This window comes from Montipora capricornis, chromosome 5, assembly GCF_036669925.1.
Source record: "Montipora capricornis isolate CH-2021 chromosome 5, ASM3666992v2, whole genome shotgun sequence".
In the NCBI taxonomy this organism is placed as follows: domain Eukaryota; kingdom Metazoa; phylum Cnidaria; class Anthozoa; order Scleractinia; family Acroporidae; genus Montipora; species Montipora capricornis.
Window position 1 is genome coordinate 5,787,394 of NC_090887.1, and position 22,500 is coordinate 5,809,893.

The window sequence follows — 22,500 nt, forward strand, 5'->3', positions numbered from 1 at the left end:
ACTACTACTACTACTACTAATAATAATAATAATAAGCATATTTTTATGCGTCTATTACATAGGGAGAAGTTGTTGAGTGAGAGTGAGAGCGAGAGCTTCAGTGGGTAAGCTAATTTCCATTTTCAAGGTGGTTAAAACCAGTTTTAACAAGTTCGAGGGAATGTCTTATTAGAACGATTACCTTTACAACGTTCACGTAACGGCAGTGTTCTAGTACTATACGAAAAACGAATAATTACTTTGAAAGATGCACTGATCAATGTTGCGTAATAGGTTACTATGGCAACAAAAGAGCCATCCAAAAACACCCTACATCTTGCCTTTAAAGTCGTATCTCAAAAACGAACTCGGTGACCCCCAATTTTCATTCCTGGAAAGTAAATCGTGCGAAGTCAGAAGAGCATAGACCCAGCAGCTTAACCACTCTGAACTTGTGAAAAAAGAAAGTTTTATGCGCGATGTTTGTTAATTTGAACTGCATCATCGGGTCACTGCAGAATCGCTTTCTTTCTCGGATGCTGTGCGCTGAACGTGGCGCTAGCTGGGCGGTATTGTATTTTATTATATGACCAGCTCCGTGAGCGGGCAAGATGAACCAAATCCTGTGCTGTGATTGGCTACCCGAGCGGGCAAGATGGAGCTATACTGCCCGCTCGGGATTTCTCCCTTGGTCCCGAAAGATGAAAGATCATTTTTTTGGTGTTTTATACCATATAATAAATCCTTTATTGACCAAGCTTGTTCGGTCAAGATGGCTGGATATTGGCCTCGTTCCTTTTTTGCGTGTTTATGGACCTCGACTTCGTCTCGGTCCATAAACGCGCAAAAAAAGAACTTGGCCAATATCCAGCCGTCTTGCCCTAACGCTTGGTCAATAACCCATATATATTGTATTGACAGGCACACCTTTTCCCGAAAGAGCCAAAACCTTGCTGTTGTGACGTCTTTCAGACCTGTCGTGTCAGTTAGTAATTTAGTAAGGTTTCAACTCAAGAAATTCCTCTTTGAGGAATATGAATGTCCCTCGGGACACTAGCCTGTCTCTTAGGTCCCTACATGTTCTTCGTGATACAAAATGTCCTTCAGGACACTAGATAAGTCCTTTGGGTCCCTGAATGTGTTTCTTTCCGGGAACACAAGATATGTCCTTCGGGACAGCATTGGTTGGTATCCAAAGGAGCCAAGCTGATTGAACGGTGAAGGAATATATTATTTTTGAGCAAGCAATGGCTAAGGTTTGTTGGCTACCCAACACATGATGATCAGCAGCCTTTTCCGTACATCATGCAACACAGAAAGCCGAAAAAATTGAACAAAGATTCGGATCCCTCACTCCCCACAGAATTAACACACTTTTCTTTCAAATAATTTATGCTTGTTATCCACGTTGCTATATCCCCACCCCCAGCGTAGCCCCTTATTTCACTACAGAACCACTATCAACCCACAATTCCGTAATTCGCTCTGAGGAAAGACTGGCGCTCGAATTTCTTAACGCTAATGAATTTACTTTATCAACTCACTTGATAAAACCATTTCTGGTTTTCACACCTAAGTCGTCTTCGTAACTGCCATGATCTTCCCAAAAACGTCGTTTCGCATCTGCTGTTCCAATGCATAATTCACATATACTTCACCTCTTACGGGATAAAAAATAAACTCGGAATTGATCTGCTCCCATATGTTCGAGGAAAAGCTGGGCACAGAGAGCCTTCGATTCTCTAGTGGATGTTGGGTAATTTGTTTCCTGAGTGGAGAGAGATCCGGCTCGGTAAGGGTCGAGTTGTGGTCAAACGGAAAGTCTTTCAGGAGAACCTCGACTTCGGAATAAGACAATGGAGAATTTAGTCTTCAGTGCGGTTCATTTCTAAAGCACAACCTCCATTGGCGACATAATATAAAAAGAGCAACAGCCTCATGGGTGAACTGGGGCGAGTAAACTCGTGGAGGGAACATAATATGAGAGCTTTACTCTGGAAGTCGAAAATTGCAAGCGGTCTTCAACTTTTAACAAGAATTCTGAATTTATTACATCTTAAACTTGTGTGACATAAATTAGATCGCTCTAGTTATATTCATACTTAAAATCTTGGGTCCTATAAATTACTACATTTGATACTGAACAAACTTACAATATGCGAAGTCTTTATTTGTTTACATGTTCAGCTCTCACAGTTGACCTCGATTTGGACGGTTACTATAGTAACGACAATCAGTGTGAAAGACAGGCCAGGTAATGGTGCTTTCAAAAACAGCGATGAAGCACCATCAGTCAGTAGAATGTGAACGAACAGTTCTTAATCAGTGCAGTCTTGGTTTGCGCCTCACGCAAGTAAACAAAATCGCTTACCTGTCTATAATTAAAATCAAGAAATAGGCCATTTTCGAAATATCAAATATTCAGCTTGATATTGAGACTGTGAGGATAAAAACAATAGAAACACGTTGTAATGAATGTGAAAAACATTTGCATATCATTACCTTTGTCTTTGTCCTCCAAACCTCTCTTACAAGCTGAGTTTTAATATATCGAAAAAGGCCGATTGACATGTTGTGGAAAAGTGCTAAATTGTTAACGTGCATCACTCAAAATGACAGAGTTTAGCACGAAGAAACTATGATAGGGTTTCTCTGCGGAACACCAATTATCACGGCGGACGGGAATGAGATAATTTCAAAAATAGTTACCTTGAAAAAAATTCAGCGACTGGCAACTGGCAACCAAATTACGCAAAACGTAAAACTAGCTACTTCAAGCACTGAGTAAGGGTTGAATAGAAAAAAAAAAAAAAAAAAGAAAGTGGGGCAGGGATGGACAAATTGAAGATTAATGAAAAATGGATTGCAATTGGGGTATTTGTGACTTAAATTATGTATGCTTAGCAGGCATTTTTTGTCACAAAGCCTTGAGTTGTGTTGTTTAAATGTAATTTTTGGGTTGACACTAAAGTGTACAGCGAGCAGCGAGTAGGGGTGAATAATAATAATAATAATAATAATAATAATAATAATAATTACACAAAAGCAATTGCATTGCCGCACGTGACACACCCGAAAGAGCGCTTAGATTTAGCTCTAAAATTTCTCGGAGTTGCTTCAATAAATAACAGATTCTCCCCTCTGATTTTGCCTTCTCAACACTGTTTTGGCAAGACAAATCTCAGTTTACTTTGGGTACAATGATAGGCCTAAATGAAAATAACTTGCAAAGCGATTTTGTCAATCACCTGCTAAACTCTGTTTTTTAAATGTGATAGAGCCAATCCAAGTTACTTTGGAACGCCACACGCGCCATATGAGAGATCACGCTAAGAGAAGCGTGATGCTCGTGACGCAAAATGTCAGGCGGATTTCGGATGTCACGCAACACATGTAATGCACATCCTGACAGGGAGTTTAACACGCAACGTTTGAGCTGCGGACGTTAACCGGAAATGAACATTTTGCAAGCCAGGACAATAATGTCTCCCGGATTTTAAACCTAATCATCTCCAATAGAGGAAAGACATTTAACAATATAAAGGTGGTAGTAACAAGGCAGGTTAAAAGGGAAAACAGCTCACTTCCGGTTGCCGTCCGCGCCTCAAAAACGTCGCGTGCTTAAACTCCCTATCCAGTCGAATTTCGAGTACATGTCATCTAACATAAACATACACCGGAGAGTAAGCTGGACTCGGTCGCAGCATTTGTAGTACACGGCATGCAATATACGCAATGTCTTTCACGCAACAAGTACAATGCAATTGAAATCGAGGATAATAAATAAAATTTTGTGTGCTTGCCTTTGAATGTCATGATTGTGTATTGCGTTACATGCAATCATGCAATGTGCGCAATGCACTTCATGAAACAAGTCCCATGCATTTCGTAATAAGAATCATAAATAAAATCTCATGCGTATAAATCTGCTCGAGTGTTCTATATACTCTTGAGTTTTTTCATGAGGTCCTCGACACTCAGCTCATCGTCTGCGGAAATTTGCCCCTCGCTGCTGATTTCTTGTGAAATCTGCTGAAAAATATTGAGAAAATAGGGACTTTGAGATCTGACGGCGACGTCGACGAAAACGTCACCTCTAAATGTAACTTCGCTCTCAGTCGAAAGCCTTTCGCGATTATTCCATCGACACGCCTGTTTGCGTCGTGCAATGTGGGTGACGAATCCAAAAAATAAACAAGAGGCTACCTGTAGCCTACACTTTGTTCGCAGGATTTTTAGCCAATTTCACCATTTCACAGTATTGCTGCGTTTATTTATTTTACAAATATCTTGCCATTATCCAGTTTCAATTCGGTGGTCCGAATTCTGTGACCGAATGATGGGATCGTAAGATAGTTGTTCACATTTAAAACTGTTGTTAACGGAAAAAAATCGTTTCCGGTCACGGACTCGATTCTTTACATTTGCCCGTTAATCTGTCACGTAGTCTTCCGTGATTAATTTGAGTGTTAGGGTTTGGGTCTTGTGGCTAAGTAATAGAGCATCCGATTGGAAGGTCAAAGGTTCAGCTCCTGAAGTACTTAGATTTTTCCAGTTAAGCCAACAACTTACGTTGCTTTGACGTAAAATAGTCTAAAATAGCTCATCACATGAACAAAGAAAGGACGACCCCTTTTTTCTAAAACTCCTGTTGAAAACACAGCAATTGCAATTCACGAAGGAGAAGGTATACTATCCTGACGTTTGTCCAGATTAGTCTCACGGGTATCAGTCGATGCCCCTCGAGTTCACATTTTGGCTGCACTGTTGTTCGCCTCGATGTCATGCAAATCCAAATGAAGACGAGTAGCTCTGGGAACGAGTGCATGCGCAATTGGAAGCTCGTATTACATACATCGTTCGTTAAAGTCGACCGCACTAAACTGAAGTGTGGTTTGTTCTTGTTTGGTTACAAATTTTATTTAATGTGGTTTACCTTTCGCGTTGGCTTCTTCTTAGAATAGGCTCGCTGCACTCCAGCCACAAGCTCCTGTGATAGATCATCGTCTTCATCTTCACCTTTCACGGTCTCACCAATCAGTGTTATGCCTACAAATAACAGACAGGGAAGAGAGAAAGGTAATTTAGTGCGCGATTCCTCGCGTGTTCTACCCGCTCCCTTCGTGTATCGCAGCTACCTGGTTTTGCCTCTCCATTCAACATCCGATAGTGAAGTGTTAAAAAGTGAGGTCCCATGCGTGACCCACGCACGTCCTCTACTAAGCTCTTGGAAAGCTCAACCCATTGCACAACACAAAATGGTATTATGAATAATCATAATAATAATAGTTTCGAATTAATTATTATAATTATGATTACTCGTTGATTAATCACTATTAATTATTCCAATTATTCTTAATTAATTATTCCAACAAACTCATTCCACACTCTACACTGTAGCTCACCCCACTCGTTATCTTCGTGCTTTATTTCGTCTCCTTCTGTGCTTCCAGCTTTTTCCTCGTTTTCTTGTTTTTCGTCTTCTGACTCCTAAAAACATTATTTTACATTAATGATCTCCCTTTGCGCTGAAAACGCTTATTGCTTTCAGTAAGGAGCCCGTGACTAACAGTAAACAACTGCCATACTAAACCTACGTCACGGCATATTTACAGACCGATCTGGTCTACCTTTCCGTAAAAAATAGGCACGCATTGCGTACGTGTAGTAGTACAGTAACAGCGCTGTATGCGCCCTTTGCATGAGACTGTCACATGGTATAAAATTTGCCTTGCTGCATGGCAAGCTACGCACTGGGACATCCAAAAGAAAGAAAAGTCACGCTTGGCTGGTTGTAATCGCTTGACAGTATCATGCAAAGCGCCCATTGTCAACTGAGCTGCGTTTTGTCTTCCAGGAGATTCAAGTTATCTTTGCGTAATATGTAGCTCTAATAGTACACGATATTGTTTTGGTACCGTATATCATTATAGTGCCATGATAGATGTCTTAGGTAAATAGCCCTCTGAGAAGACATGTAGTAACTAGTAAAATACTAAATCCTAGAAAGATTGAAGAAAATAAAAGGGAATCGAGAAACATTGGCTTCGCGGCTGACATGTTCATCATTTTCAAGTTCCCTTACAACTTCTTTCTCACCACAGGTTTGAGCGCGAACTCTGAGCGTCTGACAGCTTTCTAAGACAAAAGTCCACTGAAGTTAAGCCCTCTCGGGCTGGGTTAGTATTTGGGTGGGTGACCTCAAAATATACGACTTGCCATCAGAAACATAGGACCGAAAATTCATGAAAACAACTTAAATTTTCAACCGAGAACATAAAAAGTTACCATCAGCGAAAAACAATTTGGGAGATTTTTGCTACGCTCAATTTTTATATTGTACTTTTGGCTGCACAAGTAAATCGCAAAATTAAAAGTGACATCCAATTCAGCGGGCGCCGTGATCAAGTTACCTCGCATGTTTACTCGCGAAACAAAGCATGCATCTGTGTCAAAATGATGGCAAGACACCGGGTTTTTGTTTTTGTTAGTTTGGGTTTTTTCTTTCAAGTGTTTTAAAGATTGACAAGAAATGTAAAATTTAACACACAGATCACAATCGCCCAACTCTTGAGGTTGACCATTGTTTCTGCAAAGAAACGAGGTCATTTATCACCAGGTAATTCCATCGTTTTGGAAATATATTATTCATCAGCGTCACAAGTTCATGCCGATTTTGGAGCTCATTTTGTTGAAACTCAAGCTCGCTTCCAGCAGACCTGTTTACGTTCGTGAGTTATGCACGCGCTACGGGCCTATTTGCCACCACAGACTGAGAATCACTCACTCACTCTTACAAACCCGGTGACATAGTGTGTAGTGCGCTTATAAAGTGCACTACCACAAAAACCAAGGGCAGTTCCGGTTCGGTGACGCTATGACGTCGGGTTAGTTCCTTGTGATTGGCCATTGGGCTCCTGGGGGTGTCTCACTCGCAGAAAATTCAATCTAAAAATAAATCGGTCTGTGAAACGCCGTGACGGTAATATAGGGTTGTTGTCCGCTCCTAGTCAAGGGCTCCTCTTTATTATAACTTAAAGGAATCTCCAGATACAAGTTTCGTTCAGATCCCATTTTCGTACAGAAACGACAAACAAGTGAGATGTACATGTCCTGGGGTAAATAAAGGTCTTGCCTTGTCTTGCATGTACACTTGCATAGTTAAGCCCAATATGGACTTTTCAGGGCCAACGAAGTCTATTTACAAGCACAGCTGAGAAGTTGAACCACGGACTACCAAAATTCAACGAGTGGTCAGAATCTGGGGCCCGTTTCTCGAAAGTCCCGAAAACTTTTCGGGCCCGAAAAGCCAATTGTGAGACTGCCAACCGCTTGTTTTGGAAAGCCGATCTTTTAACGTGTTTTCAAGGTAACAAAAGGAAAAATGACTGTGAAGTTTAACGACTTAAACCCTCTCCATTCTTGAGATACAAAGGGCATTGTGGCACCCGAAAATGGCCCGTAAAGTTTCGGGACTTTCGAGAAACGGGATGTCAAGGCAAGAGCCTAAACTACTGGGCCACACTGCCTCCTTCGGAAAAACTGTGTTTCCGACGGGGAAAATGGAAAAGTTAATTTCGACGATGATTCTCACGATGGGATTTGGCTCTAGTAATACTTACAATAATGCAACACAATATTTCAGTACTTCGGGTAAGTCCACGAAAAGAAAAAGTCTTGGAAGATACAAATTTCTTCCAGAAATTTTCAATTAAATTGACCAATTAATTCAGTTTTTGACGAAAACAGCCCATATATATGGTAAAGTACTGTAAGATTGTTGTACCTGATATTCTCGCTGTCTCTGTTGGCAAATCATTTCTTCACAAGCAGGATTGGGTTTAAGCGTCATAGTAGGAAAGAAGTCTTGCATTGCATTGTATCCAAGATAATAAGAGACAGTACCAAAGTTTAGGAGATATCTGTGGAGAAAGAGAGGAGGTAGTTCATGCTTCATAAAGAGTGATCCTTTGGGTATATTTAGTCCTGGGATCCTGTTTCTCGAAAGTCCCGAAAACTTTTCAGGCCCGAAAAGTCATTTGTGAACTGGCAACCGCTTGTTTTGGAAAATCGATCTTTTGACATGTTTTCAAGGTGACAAAAAGCAAAGTGACAGTGAAGTTTGACGACTTAAATCCTCTCCGTTCTTGAGATACAAAGGAAATTGTAACACCCGAAAATGGCCCGTAAAGTTTCGGGACATTCGAGAAACGGGCCCCTGGTCTCGGGTTTGGATTGGTTTCCGGTTGTCCCGGATTCAACTCTATAGATTCTGACCTACGCCGCATAAGCCTCTGGCTTTGGCTTCTCTTTGCTGTACTGTGCTTGTTTTAAAGGAACATTAAACACTAAACATTACAATGCTTTGTAAATAGCCAACTGGTTGCCTCCTTCCAGTTGGGGTTCTAAATCATGTTTCTTTCAGATTATTACAAGTGGGGTACCTGTGAACTAGATTAAACACGTACCTAAGTGCACTTCCACTACAACCAAAGCATTTACCGGTCCTTTTTTTAAAAATACATATTTGAACCCTTTCTTGCCCAAGAGTGACCCTTATCGATTTTACGGGTAAATGGCCGTGTTAAGGGAGACTTGAGACATTTATTGCTTGGATTTTTTATGTTTTTAAACACAAGCGACACTTATGTTCGAGAGAAAGGTAATGAGACAGTTAAAAATCAAACACTTGATCATTAATTAACCGCCGACCAGTTACCTCAGTTAGCTGAGAATCGGATTATCGTGCGGGAGGTCGCGGGTTTGAATCCTCGCTGGATCAACGCTCAGGTCTTCAAATAACTGAGGAGAACGTGTACGCAATCCCTTTGCGGGCGAAATAACCGGACACCGTCTTGGCTGAGTGAAGACAGAATCCTTGCCCAATTAACCGCCGACCAGTTAGCTCAGTTAGCTGAGAATCGGATTATCGTGCGGGAGGTCGCGGGTTTGAATCCTCGCTGGATCAACGCTCAGGTCTTCAAATAACTGAGGAGAACGTGTGCACAATCCCTTTGTGGGCGAAACGACCGGAAACCGTCTTGGCTGAGTGAAGACAGAATCCTTGCCCAATTAACCGCCGACCAGTTAGCTCAGTTGGCTGAGAATCGGATTATCGTGCGGGAGGTCGCGGGTTTGCATCCTCGCTGGATCAACACTCAGGTCTTCAAATAACTTAGTAGAAAGTGTGCGCAATCCCTTGGTGGGCGAAACGACCGGAAACCGTCTTGGCTGAGTGAAGACAGAATCCTTTCCCAATTAACCGCCGACCAGTTAGCTCAGTTGGCTGAGAATCGGATTATCGTGCGGGAGGTCGCGGGTTTGAATCCTCGCTGGATCAACACTCAGGTCTTCAAATAACTTAGTAGAACGTGTGCGCAATCCCTTGGTGGGCAAAACGACCGGAAACCGTCTTGGCTTCCTTGCCCAAAATCAAATTCAGAGGAAACGGCGACATGTATATTACAAACAATTAATAGTTGCAGGATTTGTATCAACTTACTTGAGAGTGTTTTGAACAAGAAATCCTGCTACGATGCCCATGGTTGTTGGAAGCGATGCGGCACAGACCCCCTCTTTCTTCAGTGTTCTTTCATCGATATTGGAAGCCACAACAAGAGGAGGAGCACACTACGTAATAAAAAAAAATGACATTACCCTTGACTTTTAAGTCTGTAACAATACTGCACATCATGTAATTATCTACCAACAACAATGGACTAGGAACAACACTTTTCTTAATTTTTTTACATGAGGTTAAACGAAGTTTAACCAAGTAAACAACTAGGAGCGACTGCTGCCAATTGGTCAGTGGTTTTAGTATACTTGCGCATACGTGGAATACCTCGTGCTTTGGGCTGTATCGCTTATTTATCAGTGTGGCGGGAAGTAGGAATATTGTGTGTGGAGCGTTTAGCGGTTTTTGTTCCCTCCCTCCTCACCCTCTGCTTTCCACTGTGTATCAGTGTGACGGGTGCCCGTTCTTCTCGGGGGCGTGGGGGCTCATGGCTGGGTTGTCAGGTTTTGCCAGCCACCGGTGCAGTCTCCATCTTGGAGCTGGCTGCCAGTAGTGGAAGCTCCAGGATGTTTACTTTGAGTGTAAGTTCTGGATTTCATGGTCCGCCATACACCTTATTCCAAAATGGCCACCGATTTATGCGGATACAAATTGGCCCTTGTTGCCTCGTTCAAGATAAAATATTCTTTTGAATTTTAAGCTTAAGAACGAGGCATCAAGGGCTAATTTGAATAAAAACAAAAGAATATTTAAATGGCAGCCATTTTGGAATAAGGTGTATTATTCACGTTCAAAACTGACGGATTGGACCTCAGAGGGTTGGATCCAGGGAAACGTGACGTCAAAGGCTCACTAGTTTAACATTTCAGCGTGTAAATGCAAGATATTATATATGCAAAACACAAGTTTTAAGAGTGTGAAAGCCCAAAACTCCCGTGCTGCATATTAATTCTGTCGCGTACACACGAATTGCATTCTCAAACTAGTGAGCCTTTGATGCCATTCCTCGATTAGGCTCTCTCAAGATCTTAAAGTTAGTAATGGCAGACCACTGAATGGGAAAATTCTAGTTAAAATGAACAAGTGTATGTTTGAAATAACTTAAGTCTGTTTACGAGCCAAGTGTGGCATGAAGCGACTAGGAGTATTTTTTACTCCCCCCTGGATGGGATGCCAGTCCATCGCAGGGTTACACCCAGCATTAAATTCACCAGTACCCATTTATACACGTGGGTGGAGAGAGGCACCATGGGAATAAAGTGTCTTGCCCAAGAACACAACACAATGTCCCTGGACCGCTCGATCTGGAGCCGAGCACACTGACTATGAAGCCACCGCGCCTCCCGATGTATTTTTGAAATCAAGGCTTAAAACTTTGGTCGCTTAGTGTTTAGTGAAATCCAAAGAAAAATAAGAATTGATTTTTTGGTCAGAGTGGCACTTTATGAGAGATCTTTTGTTTTCGTCCATGAACATGGTGGCGATGACGTAATGTGAAAACCATTTGTATCGGGACAGTTGTCAGACGAACCTAGTTTAATGCCCCAGTTCCCATGAGTCTCTTATAGCACAGTAATCGGAAGGTCGTATGTTCAACTCCTATTATGGAGCAATCAGATTTCTTCCGACCATTTCGAGTCAAAATTCGAGAAAAAGATATATGTCTTCAATAATTTACCAGGGTTGACATTTCTCCACCTCTTTCACCATAAATGCAAGAATGCACTCTTCAGACAATTTCAGTCTTAGCAGTAAAGCAGGACAACTGTTAGACTTTCTCAAAGCCCGTTTCCGTTTCCGACTTCGACTTCGACTTCCAACTTCGTCGCTCGCGTCTCGCGAGTCCGCACTCGCTCTCTTTCGCAGTCGACTTGTAGCAAGCCTAGACAACTGTCACTTGAATCTAGTTTAATGGCCTGGCTCCCACGAGTCTCCTATAGTCCCTATTTAACTCGGTGGTAGAGCATCAAAACTAGTCATCGGGAGGTCATAAGGTTCCGATGACACCAGCGAAGGAACACTCGGGATTTTCCCGAGTATCCCTGAGTTACTTTCGATTAAAAAAAAAAAAGAAAGAATTTTTAGCCTGTTCACATTATGTCAATGATTTCTGTTCCCCGCTCCCTTTATTCAATGTTCACTTCATGCCGTGATCTGTTACTCTGAACCCCAATGTACTCAGGGGGTAGTGAGCAGAGAGAAGTGAAGTGAAGTAATTAGTCTCTCCTCCTTGGGGCTTTTCAGGAATAATTTACTATGCTTTTTGTGGGGGACTTTGGCCAGACCGCTTGTTAAGCAGTTTACAATTTATTATTATTATTGACCAGATAAGGTCAGACCACAACACAGGTCGCTCTCTTTCGAAGTCGGCTTGTGGCAAGTCTAGACAACTCTCTATTAAAACTTGAAATCTTTTCGAGAAGTGAGTGGGTTCTTTAACGTCCCATACTATTTGATTTCCAACTAGGGCTATGAGACGGGACCTCCGGCTTACAGTCCTTATTCGAAAAGACTTGAAAGTCTAACCATTTGCGGGTGTTATTACAAAGGCAGCATTTTTTCCTCAGTTATTTTAAGACCCTGAGTTTGGGTCCGGCCGGAGTCAACCAACTGAGCCACCGGTGCGCGGTGTGAAAGCAGAACAAAGGACAAATTAGAGGGAGCGATTGATCGGACATTGTAACTGACTACTTTAGTTGGACTTAATATTTTTACAGAAGCAACATAAACAGACAATTTACAGGAATGTGACAGGGTGCAAAACAAAACAGAAAAAAGAAGAAGAAGAAGAAGAAGAAGAAGAAGAAGAAGCACAGTCGCACACAAGCCATTGGGGCTCAAATGGCCGGAGGTTATCCCAGTTGGAGTACATATAGCACGAAGCGAGTGGGTATAATTATAGCAACTCCCTCCCCCACCCAGGACAGGATGCTGGTCTGCTACATGGTTACCCCTAGCATTATGTCCCCATGTTTTACTGTTCCTAAACGATCTACGACGGCGACATTGACGAAAACGTCAACAACGTGGGCGAAGTATCCTAAAAAAATGGTACGAGCGGTTGTCGAGAAAGGAAAGCTTCTAATCACATTTCTAAGCTAGTATAGTTTGCCCTCAAATCCTCAAATTTGGTGATTTCACGTCGTTGTTACGCAGAGTACCGCAATAACACGTGCTAACATGTGTGCTGCATGTGCAGCACGATAATGGGATTGCACCAATCACAGCGGAGCACCCTGCTAAAAAGGTGATGCGTAACCAGTCGCCCTCATCGCCTGATGAAGACCAGCAGTATAGCAGTCGAAACGTCGCGTGACCACATCGTGAGACAAACGAGAATACTTTATTGTCATTACCGGTATTTTTCCTCTTTTAACCAATGTTGTTGTTTTGTGGCGTTGTCTTTGAATACCACATCGTAGGTCTTTAAGTCCCTAATGTCCTTTTACGTCATCAAATATACAGTGTACATTTACATGTAAGAACCAAACATACCGCAAAACAAGCTGTTTTACCCGGAGCAATAAACTGGATGTGACCAGACACTGCATTTTCACTCACACCGGATTCTATCCAGGGCTGGTTTAATTCATTACATGCCTAAACAAAAACAGATCAATGATTATGATGATGATGATGATGATGATGATGATGATGAACTTTATTTAAGTGTCATCTGTATTTAGCATTGGGGCACTAATTGGAGACACTGTAATTAAAACTGAAATCAATAATAAACGGAAATCAAGACAACATGTTGGCTTTTGAGGAGAGGGGAAATCCAGAGTACCCGGAGAAAAACCTCTCAGAGCAGAGTAGAGAACCAACAAACTCACACGTGACGCCAAGTTTAGAAATCAAACCCGGACCACATTGTTGGGAGGCGAGTGCTCTCACCACTGCGCCATCCCTGCGCCATCGATGTCAATAATGTGGCAGTTACTTTCCCAAAAGTAGTTACAATTCAATTAATTTGGAAATCAACTGCAACTGTGGACTTCACATGAATGACTATAAATGTAAATCATTTTGTCTGAACACACAGAACCACACAGCACTAACTCTCAGACTTCCATCACGTAATTTGTTGATCAAAGAGAGTCGCGCAAGGAATTCGCATGCAAATGGAAGGACGGATTATTTCTTCATGAAATACACAGTCAAAGCAGGTTTCTGTGTTCGTTTTGTAATATATCTTTTTGCTCAAAGGGAAATCAGAAACATAAAAAATGATGTAAAAAAATTAAAATGCTGACCGTATTTATTGCCATTCTTGCTTCAAAGTTATCCACGCAGCTTAGAACAAGGTCTACATGTTTTTCACCTTTGCCACCACGGCTAAAACATTACAACACAACAGTTGGAAACCTGTACATAATAAGCAAACTACTACCAGCCTCAAATCTGCAAAATGATGAAATGCTCTCCTACAAGATCCTTCATGTGCTCTTATGAACTTTGTAGAAACTTTGAAAACTTTGAAAGTTCCATCAGAAATCTTGAACCAGAACTTCACCTCATCGAACCGCTACAAGAAGGGGTGAATAGGCCAACGGATTGGCGGCTTTTGGAAATAATTTTGCCTGGATTTCAGATTCAGTGGTCGAAATTTTGAACGATTCTCAGATCTCGTAATTCCAGCGGATTGCGGTTTCACCCTTCTTTCTGACCCGGATCATGGAAATTTTGCCTGTAATAAAGTTCGGATCGCGGATCGATCTCGCCGATCTCCTTCGGATCATGCAGTTCTCAAATCTGCGTGACGAATATTGAGAAACAAATGATCCTGAGTACAGTAATATTCATCCTTATAATGACCATTATAAATTATCAGCAAAAATCAACTGTTTCTTGTTTCTTCAAACGTGAAATATTTTTTTAAAAGACCCTCAAGGATACTCTGAGGTTTTCAACGAGGTACATCACGACACGTAAACGTATTAAGGTGTGGTTATGTTTTCGTTTTCAATTTCTCAAACTACGGCCTAATTAGCGAAACGAAACGAAATGGAAACGAAATACAGAAAAAAACTCCTAAACACTCATTAAAGCTAACCTTAGGCCTAAATTAGGCCTAAACAAGAGTTTTTAGGCTCAATGTTAGCATTGGTAAACGGTTAGGGTTGTACCAAAGGAAAATTTCGATACGTTTTGAAAAATAGTAGTGTGGCCGACCAAAATTACTATTTTGCGAAAAGGATTGAATTTTTTTTGGGCAGGTACGACCCTAACCGTTTACCAATGCTAACATTAGGCCTCAAAACATTTGTTTAGGCCAAATAAGGCCTAAGGTTAGCTTTAACGAATATTTACGATTGTTTCTATCATTTCGTTTCGCAAATTAGTGCAAGCCCTAAACGACTCCATCATTTGCCTCGTGTTTGACGGTGACATTCACATTGTCTTTTGCACTTTTCCTATCTGACAATGTTTTATAAAAGCTACCGAAAATTATTCAAAGCAAGGTAAAATGCTCAGCTGCTTGCTGCAAATTCAATTTTAATTATCAACTTCACAAAACTACCGGACATTGAAAATAGAAAACCCACAAGTAAGTGGCGATCGGGTGCTGGTTATGATGAATTCATTTTCTACTATTGACTGGGTTGTCCATTGTTTTTTGCTTGGGCAACCTGGATGACCAGACAACCTTTAATTTCGAGCACTGATATATACAAAGTAAAAACACTTTTACCAGGATTTTCCTTTACGCCATCTCAAATACTCACCTTATTCTACATAAAAAGTGCTTAAAGTTCTCAAGTAACGTTATGTCATAGTTGTAAGCTTCGAATTCAACGTCAGGGTTGATGTCTCTACGGAAAAAGATATCAAACAGTAAACAATAGTGAGACAGAGAATACTGAAGATTGAAAAGACAGCAGATCAAAATCATAAAATAAATAAGAATTTCAACAGGTCTTCAGAGAACCCTTAATATTAGTGTATTCTCCCACAAAAAATTAAAGGACCAATGCTTGAAACGCCAGCTCAGTCTTTTCGGGGGTGGAAGCGCGCGGAGTAATAATTACTCAGTTATTTATTATTCCTTCCATTTTTTCAGAGTTACTCATTATCGATCCTTGAAAGTTTATTCAATATTCATTTTTCGGTGTTCACTATTCTGTAACGGAAACCGTAAAATTCTTTGTTTCAAACGTTCGAACGCTTAACATCCCTATTCATTATAAATATTTTCCTTTTTGAGCCGTTATTTGTTATTCATTAGGGAGTTAAAGCAAAGACGACGGCTAAGGCAACGACAACGACACAAAGCAAGAATAAGATTGGTTAAAAAAGGAACAAAATTCATACTGTACATGCAGCACAAATTTCCATGCATTTTTTGCTGTACTCAAACAACAACGTGAAATCACCAAGTTTTAGGTTTTGACGACAACGTGAGCATCGAACAATGAACCATTCATTTGAGGCCTAAAAACCAACTTTAGGCCTAGGGTTAGCCAAATTGAGGGTTTTGGGTGACTTTCTTCGTTTTTGAGTTTTCAGGGTCTCGGGGTCTTCGTTTTCAAGACACCCCATTCATTTTGTAATTTTTTCTTTAAAACCGTCCGTATCCAACCAGTTACAGGATACAGGCTAGTTTGCCCGCATTGTACATTGTGAACAAGAAATACTTGCGATAGCGCTGAGTTACATTTTGAGGAGACGTTTCTGTTGCCGTTGCCTTGTCCTTACTTAAACGCTCTCTTACATTTATTAGAGCACGTTTCAATCGAGTGTCGTAAAACCAAAACCAAAGTAATTACATGTACTCTGGCCAATCAAAAACGACGGAGACAATCCAGTAAACCAATCAAAACTCGAAGTAATTGCACGTAGCCGACACAAAGCGCGGGAAAATGTGAACGCGCGAGCCATGATTGGTTTTGGTTTCACTTCTGATCAATTGGTTGAAAAAATAGCGCGAGAACTTTGAACCAATCAATGAGTGAAGTAATCATAAACCAAAGCAATTCGCTAATAATTACTTTCGACACTCAATTGAAAACCACTCTATTCTAACGGTGGTTGATAACATTTACTTTTATCGACTCATTGGATAAAACCAAATTTTTCGTGTCAAAAAATTCACCCAGTATGATTCGAGTCCAGGTACAAAATCTCGAGAGCTTTCACGTACCACTATGCAAACGTACTTGCTCACCAGTGTTACTGGCAATTATTATTATTATTATTATTATTATTATTATTTTATTAGCGACTCATGATCAACAAAATAATGATAATCTTTTATTAAACTTGGCTCATCAGTGTACCTTAACGTGTTAACTGCAGCTTCTACTTTGCTCATTCCAGATTGATCAGGACGAAAAAATAACCTTCGGCAAGAAAAGTGAAGAGTATTTCAAATTTTAGACACACTGTCAATGTTTGGAATAACTATACATGGCCAATTTTAACAATTTAATGCCTGATTCCAATGCTTTATATCTTTACCTGTTCATGTTTGCTAGTTCCACTTTATCATAATCAAACAAAAGAAGCTGCAAAAAATAGAGCAAAGTTTAATGAGAATTAAAATTATGTTCATGAAATTGTTACACTGGTAGATAAGCCGTGTTCGTAGATACAGCAACATCCCGAGTTTCGAAGCTCAAGATTTGGAAAAAAAAAAAAGTGATGAAAATTTATACCTGATGCGTACTTCATTCTGCGAACGTACATGTATTAAGCTTAAAGTAAAGTATGTGCCAGCTTGGATCGATTATTCAATTTGTAGTATAGTAAGACTCGTTATACACATTTTAACCCTCCAAATATAGAATATGTAAAATTCTGTCTTGTTTGAAACAAGACTGCTTTTCCCTGTTAATTTTTTCCCCAGCATTTTTTAGTGAAAGCTAGTATATGAGTCTTTCGAGTTGACAGCTCGTTGTGTGCAATGCGCCTTACCCTGGCCACCCAACAAACTTTCACATTTGACAACTGCGTGTAAGTACATGTACAAAAACCAGTTTCAAGGTGTTTTGAGAAGCAAGCTACAGTGAGCAGTAACCTTGACAATCACAGTGATAACAGAATCAGGAAGCATTCATTACCTTGCCTATCCCACATCTTGTCAGCATCTCTGCTGTGACACTTCCAACTCCACCGACACCCACAATCACCACAGTGTAATTACGAATATTCTGGAAAGGGCAAAAGAACAAAACCAAACAGTTCTATGATTTTGTTATGGCAGTGATCAATACAGTTACAGCTGCAACTTAAGCAGCTGCCAAGAAGCCTTCCCATGTGCTTAAAGGGGCAGTGTCATGCTATTTTGGTCAAATTTCAAGCCAACAAAAGATCCTAAAAGACGTCCTTGCATCAATGAAAACCAAAAAAATAATGCTGTAGTTTTGTTGCCAATGTTCACTGAAGTGCACTGAAACTATTCTTTGTTGCTAGTATCCAAGGATGGAGAAGAGGATGGAAATGGATTGAAACTTGAAAAACCTGGCCAGTTTTTTCATGTTTGGAGACGGCCTTCAGAAAGACACCAAAAATTAAATACGAATAGCTCTTTGTGCCATAAATAATATTTCATATCTTATCAGCCATGTTGCACGTGTGAGCTACATGTAAAGTACTTACTTACTTACTTAAAAACAGAAAATTAAGCATGACACTGCCAATTATTTTAAAGGTGCTTACTTATCCCATAATATTATCTCAACAACGAGCGGTGGCTCAGTTGATTGAGCATCAGAGCCTTGGCAGGAGATCGAAGATTCACAGCCCTGGACAATGAGAGCAGCACGCAGGGTGTTAAAAATAACTGAGAAGATTAAAAGTGCTGCCTTTGTAATTTCATCATTCTGTAAATGGTTACACTTACAAGTCTTCTCCAATAAGGACTATAAACTGTAAGCCCCATCTCATAACCCTTCCTATTAATCAACACTGCGGAACATCAAAAGAGCCCACACATCTTTGGGAAGAATAGGGATGGGGGAAAACCCCTGGTGTTACAATAATTGGTGATCTACCTCTAAGATGATTGTAAACTGCCATGAAGCTGATCGATGTGATATGTGCAATATATAAATGCGCTACATGTACCATTACCATAATGATAATTATTATGATTATACATCAGACTCACTATGAAAAATCTGATTGGTCAAGAGCATTCAATCAATTCACAATAGCTTGTGAACTTGACATGATAAATGTAATATCTGCTGCAGATATTACATTTATCATGTCAAGTTCAATGTCTGCCTGGTTACTAAGCCCCTTAGAGTGTCCTCCTCAGAAACCAAATGGCTGAACGCTTCGCTTCTGTTTCTGAGGATTAATTATGTGAAAAATGTATAATAAAACAATTATTGACTTCAGTTTTCACATGATATCATGAATTATCAAAACCTCGTGTCTGTGTTATCTGCCTCAGCCTTCGGCTTCGGCAGATAACACAGACCTCGGTTTTGATAATTCATGATATCATGCTCAACCTCATCCAATAATTGTTTATTATGATCAGTTGCAGATACAGCAAAATCATTGCATGTAAACTACTCTTCAAATACAATGCTACTAGCCATGCAGTGTTCACGTACATTATCTCAAGTAAGATTATCATATAAACACCAAAGAAAACCCAAGTGAGCTTTTGTGCAAAAACATGATATCTTCACATGTGAAAAGATCACTGTTGCTATGGTTACATATAAAAATTGCGCCTTTCAATGCCTTTCGTGAAATGATTTACAAGTACAGGGCTCAAAATTAACGAAAAAAATCCAGTCGCAATTTTGCGACAAGATACGAAAATTTAGTCACAATTTCACACATTGTAGTCGCAAAATCGTTGCGCTGCATTGTGTTGTCAGTGGTTTAGAAAAACAAAATATGAGCCCGCAATACTTGTGTGTAAAGAAACCGCTGAAGAAAAAATTAATGTGCACATAACATCACCACTAATCTTCGCTACAATTACGCTATCTTCAGATTGAAAGAAAATTCACAGCGAGAAACAAAATAATTTTGTCACCTCTTTATTTATTTCAGCAAAAGAAGCAGCAAACTGGGAACTGCTAACCCTTTTGTTCCAAAAGAGCAAAGGTGAAAACAGGTTGCAAATTTGCGACTTCTCCAGATATTTAAGTTGCAAAGGGAAAAAATTCAGTCGCATTTGCGACTGTATTGGTCGTAATTTCGATCCCTGCACATAGTATTTCATTAGTGTTTACATGTATCTAAAAAATATTTATCAACACTCGAAGAGAAATTTCGTATCTCTGCGCAGCCATGTAATATCCTATATTTCTCCCATATAACTCACATCTTATTATAGGATTATTAACATAATGACTTCTGAATTGCCCCACACTGACAAGTAAAATCGTCTGGTGTTAGACAGAGTAAAATCTACAAGTCTAAACCTCAGGAGTCAGTGGGTTAGTTTCTAGTGCTGTAATTGGCTTTTGAATTGAATTACAATGCACATGTACTTTCTGTACAGCACAAAGGATACACATGCAGAAATTGAATCAATAAACTTAAGCGCTGTTACTTGTGCAGAATTTTCCCACAATTTTATACAGAAACTATTTAATTAGATTAAGCCACCCTGCAAAAATGCATTCTGGACATTACTGCCTTTGATAACAATTTCTTTATACATTATTCATTAACTACAGTAGTGCTTTAAATTTAATAAACTGTGATGTAAATATTGAACAATTATCATTCGCCGATGCCAAGGTGAATAACGGTGAATAAAAACTGAGACAAAGGTTTAGTATAATTACATTGGGGGGTGCCCACTTTCTTTAAAACAATAACTATTAATTTCTTCATCTACACCTCAACAAAACGGTTTACGGCCATTGTGAAAAAAACTGATTAGGTGTTTATCACGTACTGTAATAGAAGAGAACTTTCAATAATCACCTATGCAATTATACCAATAGAGATTACCTTGTTGCAGTACTGAATGATAATGTTACTCTGTACATTGTAGTTTTGTTTAAACTGAAAACAGGACGGTTCAGAAAAACCAGAAATGGGGATTTGGTTAAATTCTAGCAATACATTGTACAGTGTATGATCCATACCTCATAATTATCAACTATGCCCATTCTCTTCAAAGCCATCAAACGACTAAAAAACAAAGAGATTATGAAGGTTAAGATTTGTGTGCTGAATAATGAAGTTAATGGGACCAAAATAGTGATGGGAAGGAAAGGAAAGAAACTTCATTTAAGTGTCTAATCTTTCTCGAGCTGGAGCACTAATTGGGGACACTGTAAACTGAAATCAACAATTAGCTCAAATCAAATCAAATGTTGGTGTTTGAGGAGAGGGGAAAACCGGAGTACCCAAACAAAAATCTCTCAGTGCAGAGTAGAGAACCAACAAACTCGACCCACATATGACACTGAGTCTGGGAATTGAACCCGGGACAGAATGGTGGGAGGCGAGTGCTCTCACCACTGCGCCATCCCTGCACCCCGTAGCTTTTGTGAAGTTTGCAAAAAAACCTTTTTAAAACAGCAAAACGCAGATGTAAATGTCAGTAATTTGGTCTGCGTCAAGACCATAATAATGTCGGTTAGTTCAGGGGAACCCGGACAGAGCAGATAACCGACACACATCAAGAAATAAAGAGAGTGAATGCTTTCGCCATCACATCATCAACAAGAAGCAGTTGGGTTGGTGTCACTATGGCCACATACACGTACATGTAGTATAAAAGTTGACAAGGAGATCTAGACTTTGCCTGGCTGAATAGGGGAATCTTTGTTTACGTTTTTTGCCTCATTAGCATAAACCTATTGTTTTCCAATCTATCAAACAATTAATCAGTACTGAATATTATTGAAAGTGCATTGCATAGTGAGCTACCTCTGAGACTTTGAACACAATTGCAATACCCCTTATTCACAATAGCCGTCATGTTGATTTTAAAATTGTCATGCAAATTAGCCATGCGTTATGCTGGGGGCAAACATTGGAATAAAGGCAAATTGCGGAAAATTGTTTCGTCGAAATATTGAATTAACCCTTTCAGCCCCGTGGGGTTCCCCATTGACGAGTAAAATCGTCTGGCGTTAGACAGAGTAAAATCTATAAGTGGCACTATGGGGAGTTAAAGGGTTAATGGGGACATAGTTTTTGAGTGAATCTAGCTGTTGTTAACCTTTTCAGCCCCGTGGGGTTCCCCATTGACGAGTAAAATCATCTGGCGTTAGACAGAGTAAAATCTAAGTGGCACTATTGGGAGTTAAAGGGTTAATGGGGACATAGTTTTTGAGTGAATCTAGCTGTTGTTAACCTTTTCAGCCCCGTGGGGTTCCCCATTGACGAGTAAAATCATCTGGCGTTAGACAGAGTAAAATCTAAGTGGCACTATTGGGAGTTAAAGGGTTAACATGGCTAAAAGTACATTTTAGAATTAAGTACCTTTTATAATAATTTTATATCTTTTGATTGCCTCCGACATTTTGACTTTCTACTTCATTATCTGCTAATTTTTCAGTAAAAAAAAATCGAAGTACGTAACTTGTGCAAGCATTCTATTTTACTACTTAGGTGATAAACATTCAATGAACATGAAACAAATCATCTGTGTGGCTAAGATATACGTTATAACCTCTCGAACTTGTTTTGTTTGCCCCCTCAGAAGTGAGTAGCTAATTTGCATGATAATAGCAAATCCAACATGGCGGCTATCGTGAATAAGGTCTATTTACCGGATAATATCTGAATAACGACACTTTGAAAATTTGAAACTTTACAAAGAATTTATGGGCTCATTAGTGTTTTTGCCACCCAAGAATTAATTTTATCGATTTTTGATCGTCAATAACTTCTTCAACCAAAGCCAAAAGGCTTAAAATATTATTGGTAATTTGACTGAGTTTAACATGTTCTTTTACCTTTTGAATTCAATGTGAGATATAGCATGATGTCTTCTAGCTCTGTCAGCGAACTCCTATGTTAATGAGGCGAAATGTAAACAATGACTTCGGCAAAGATTCACCTTTACT

The 22,500-nt window shown here is 39.9% G+C and overlaps 1 protein-coding gene across 7 annotated transcripts in view; it reads right to left on the minus strand.

The window, feature by feature from the left end:
* Positions 1–2,005: 2,005 nt before the first annotated feature.
* LOC138049256 (ubiquitin-like modifier-activating enzyme 5) overlaps positions 2,006–22,500 on the minus strand; it is a 36,028-nt gene continuing 15,533 nt past the window's right edge. For 4 of the 7 annotated variants that reach the window (XM_068895452.1, XM_068895451.1, XM_068895450.1 and 1 more), the window contains 12 exons: positions 20,566–20,611; positions 17,560–17,649; positions 16,958–17,004; positions 16,777–16,839; positions 15,226–15,312; positions 13,753–13,834; positions 12,992–13,096; positions 9,482–9,609; positions 7,766–7,901; positions 5,385–5,469; positions 4,916–5,028; positions 2,006–4,011 (listed from right to left, as the gene is read on the minus strand). In XM_068895452.1, the coding sequence (XP_068751553.1) occupies positions 3,919–4,011; positions 4,916–5,028; positions 5,385–5,469; positions 7,766–7,901; positions 9,482–9,609; positions 12,992–13,096; positions 13,753–13,834; positions 15,226–15,312; positions 16,777–16,839; positions 16,958–17,004; positions 17,560–17,649; positions 20,566–20,604 (1,068 nt within the window). In that variant the 5' untranslated portion in view covers positions 20,605–20,611 and the 3' untranslated portion in view covers positions 2,006–3,918. Of the gene's footprint in view, positions 4,012–4,915; positions 5,029–5,384; positions 5,470–7,765; positions 7,902–9,481; positions 9,610–12,991; positions 13,097–13,752; positions 13,835–15,225; positions 15,313–16,776; positions 16,840–16,957; positions 17,005–17,559; positions 17,650–20,565; positions 20,612–22,389; positions 22,446–22,500 lie in introns of those variants that run through there. The other 3 variants (XM_068895453.1, XM_068895448.1, XM_068895449.1) reach the window with 2 other exon arrangements.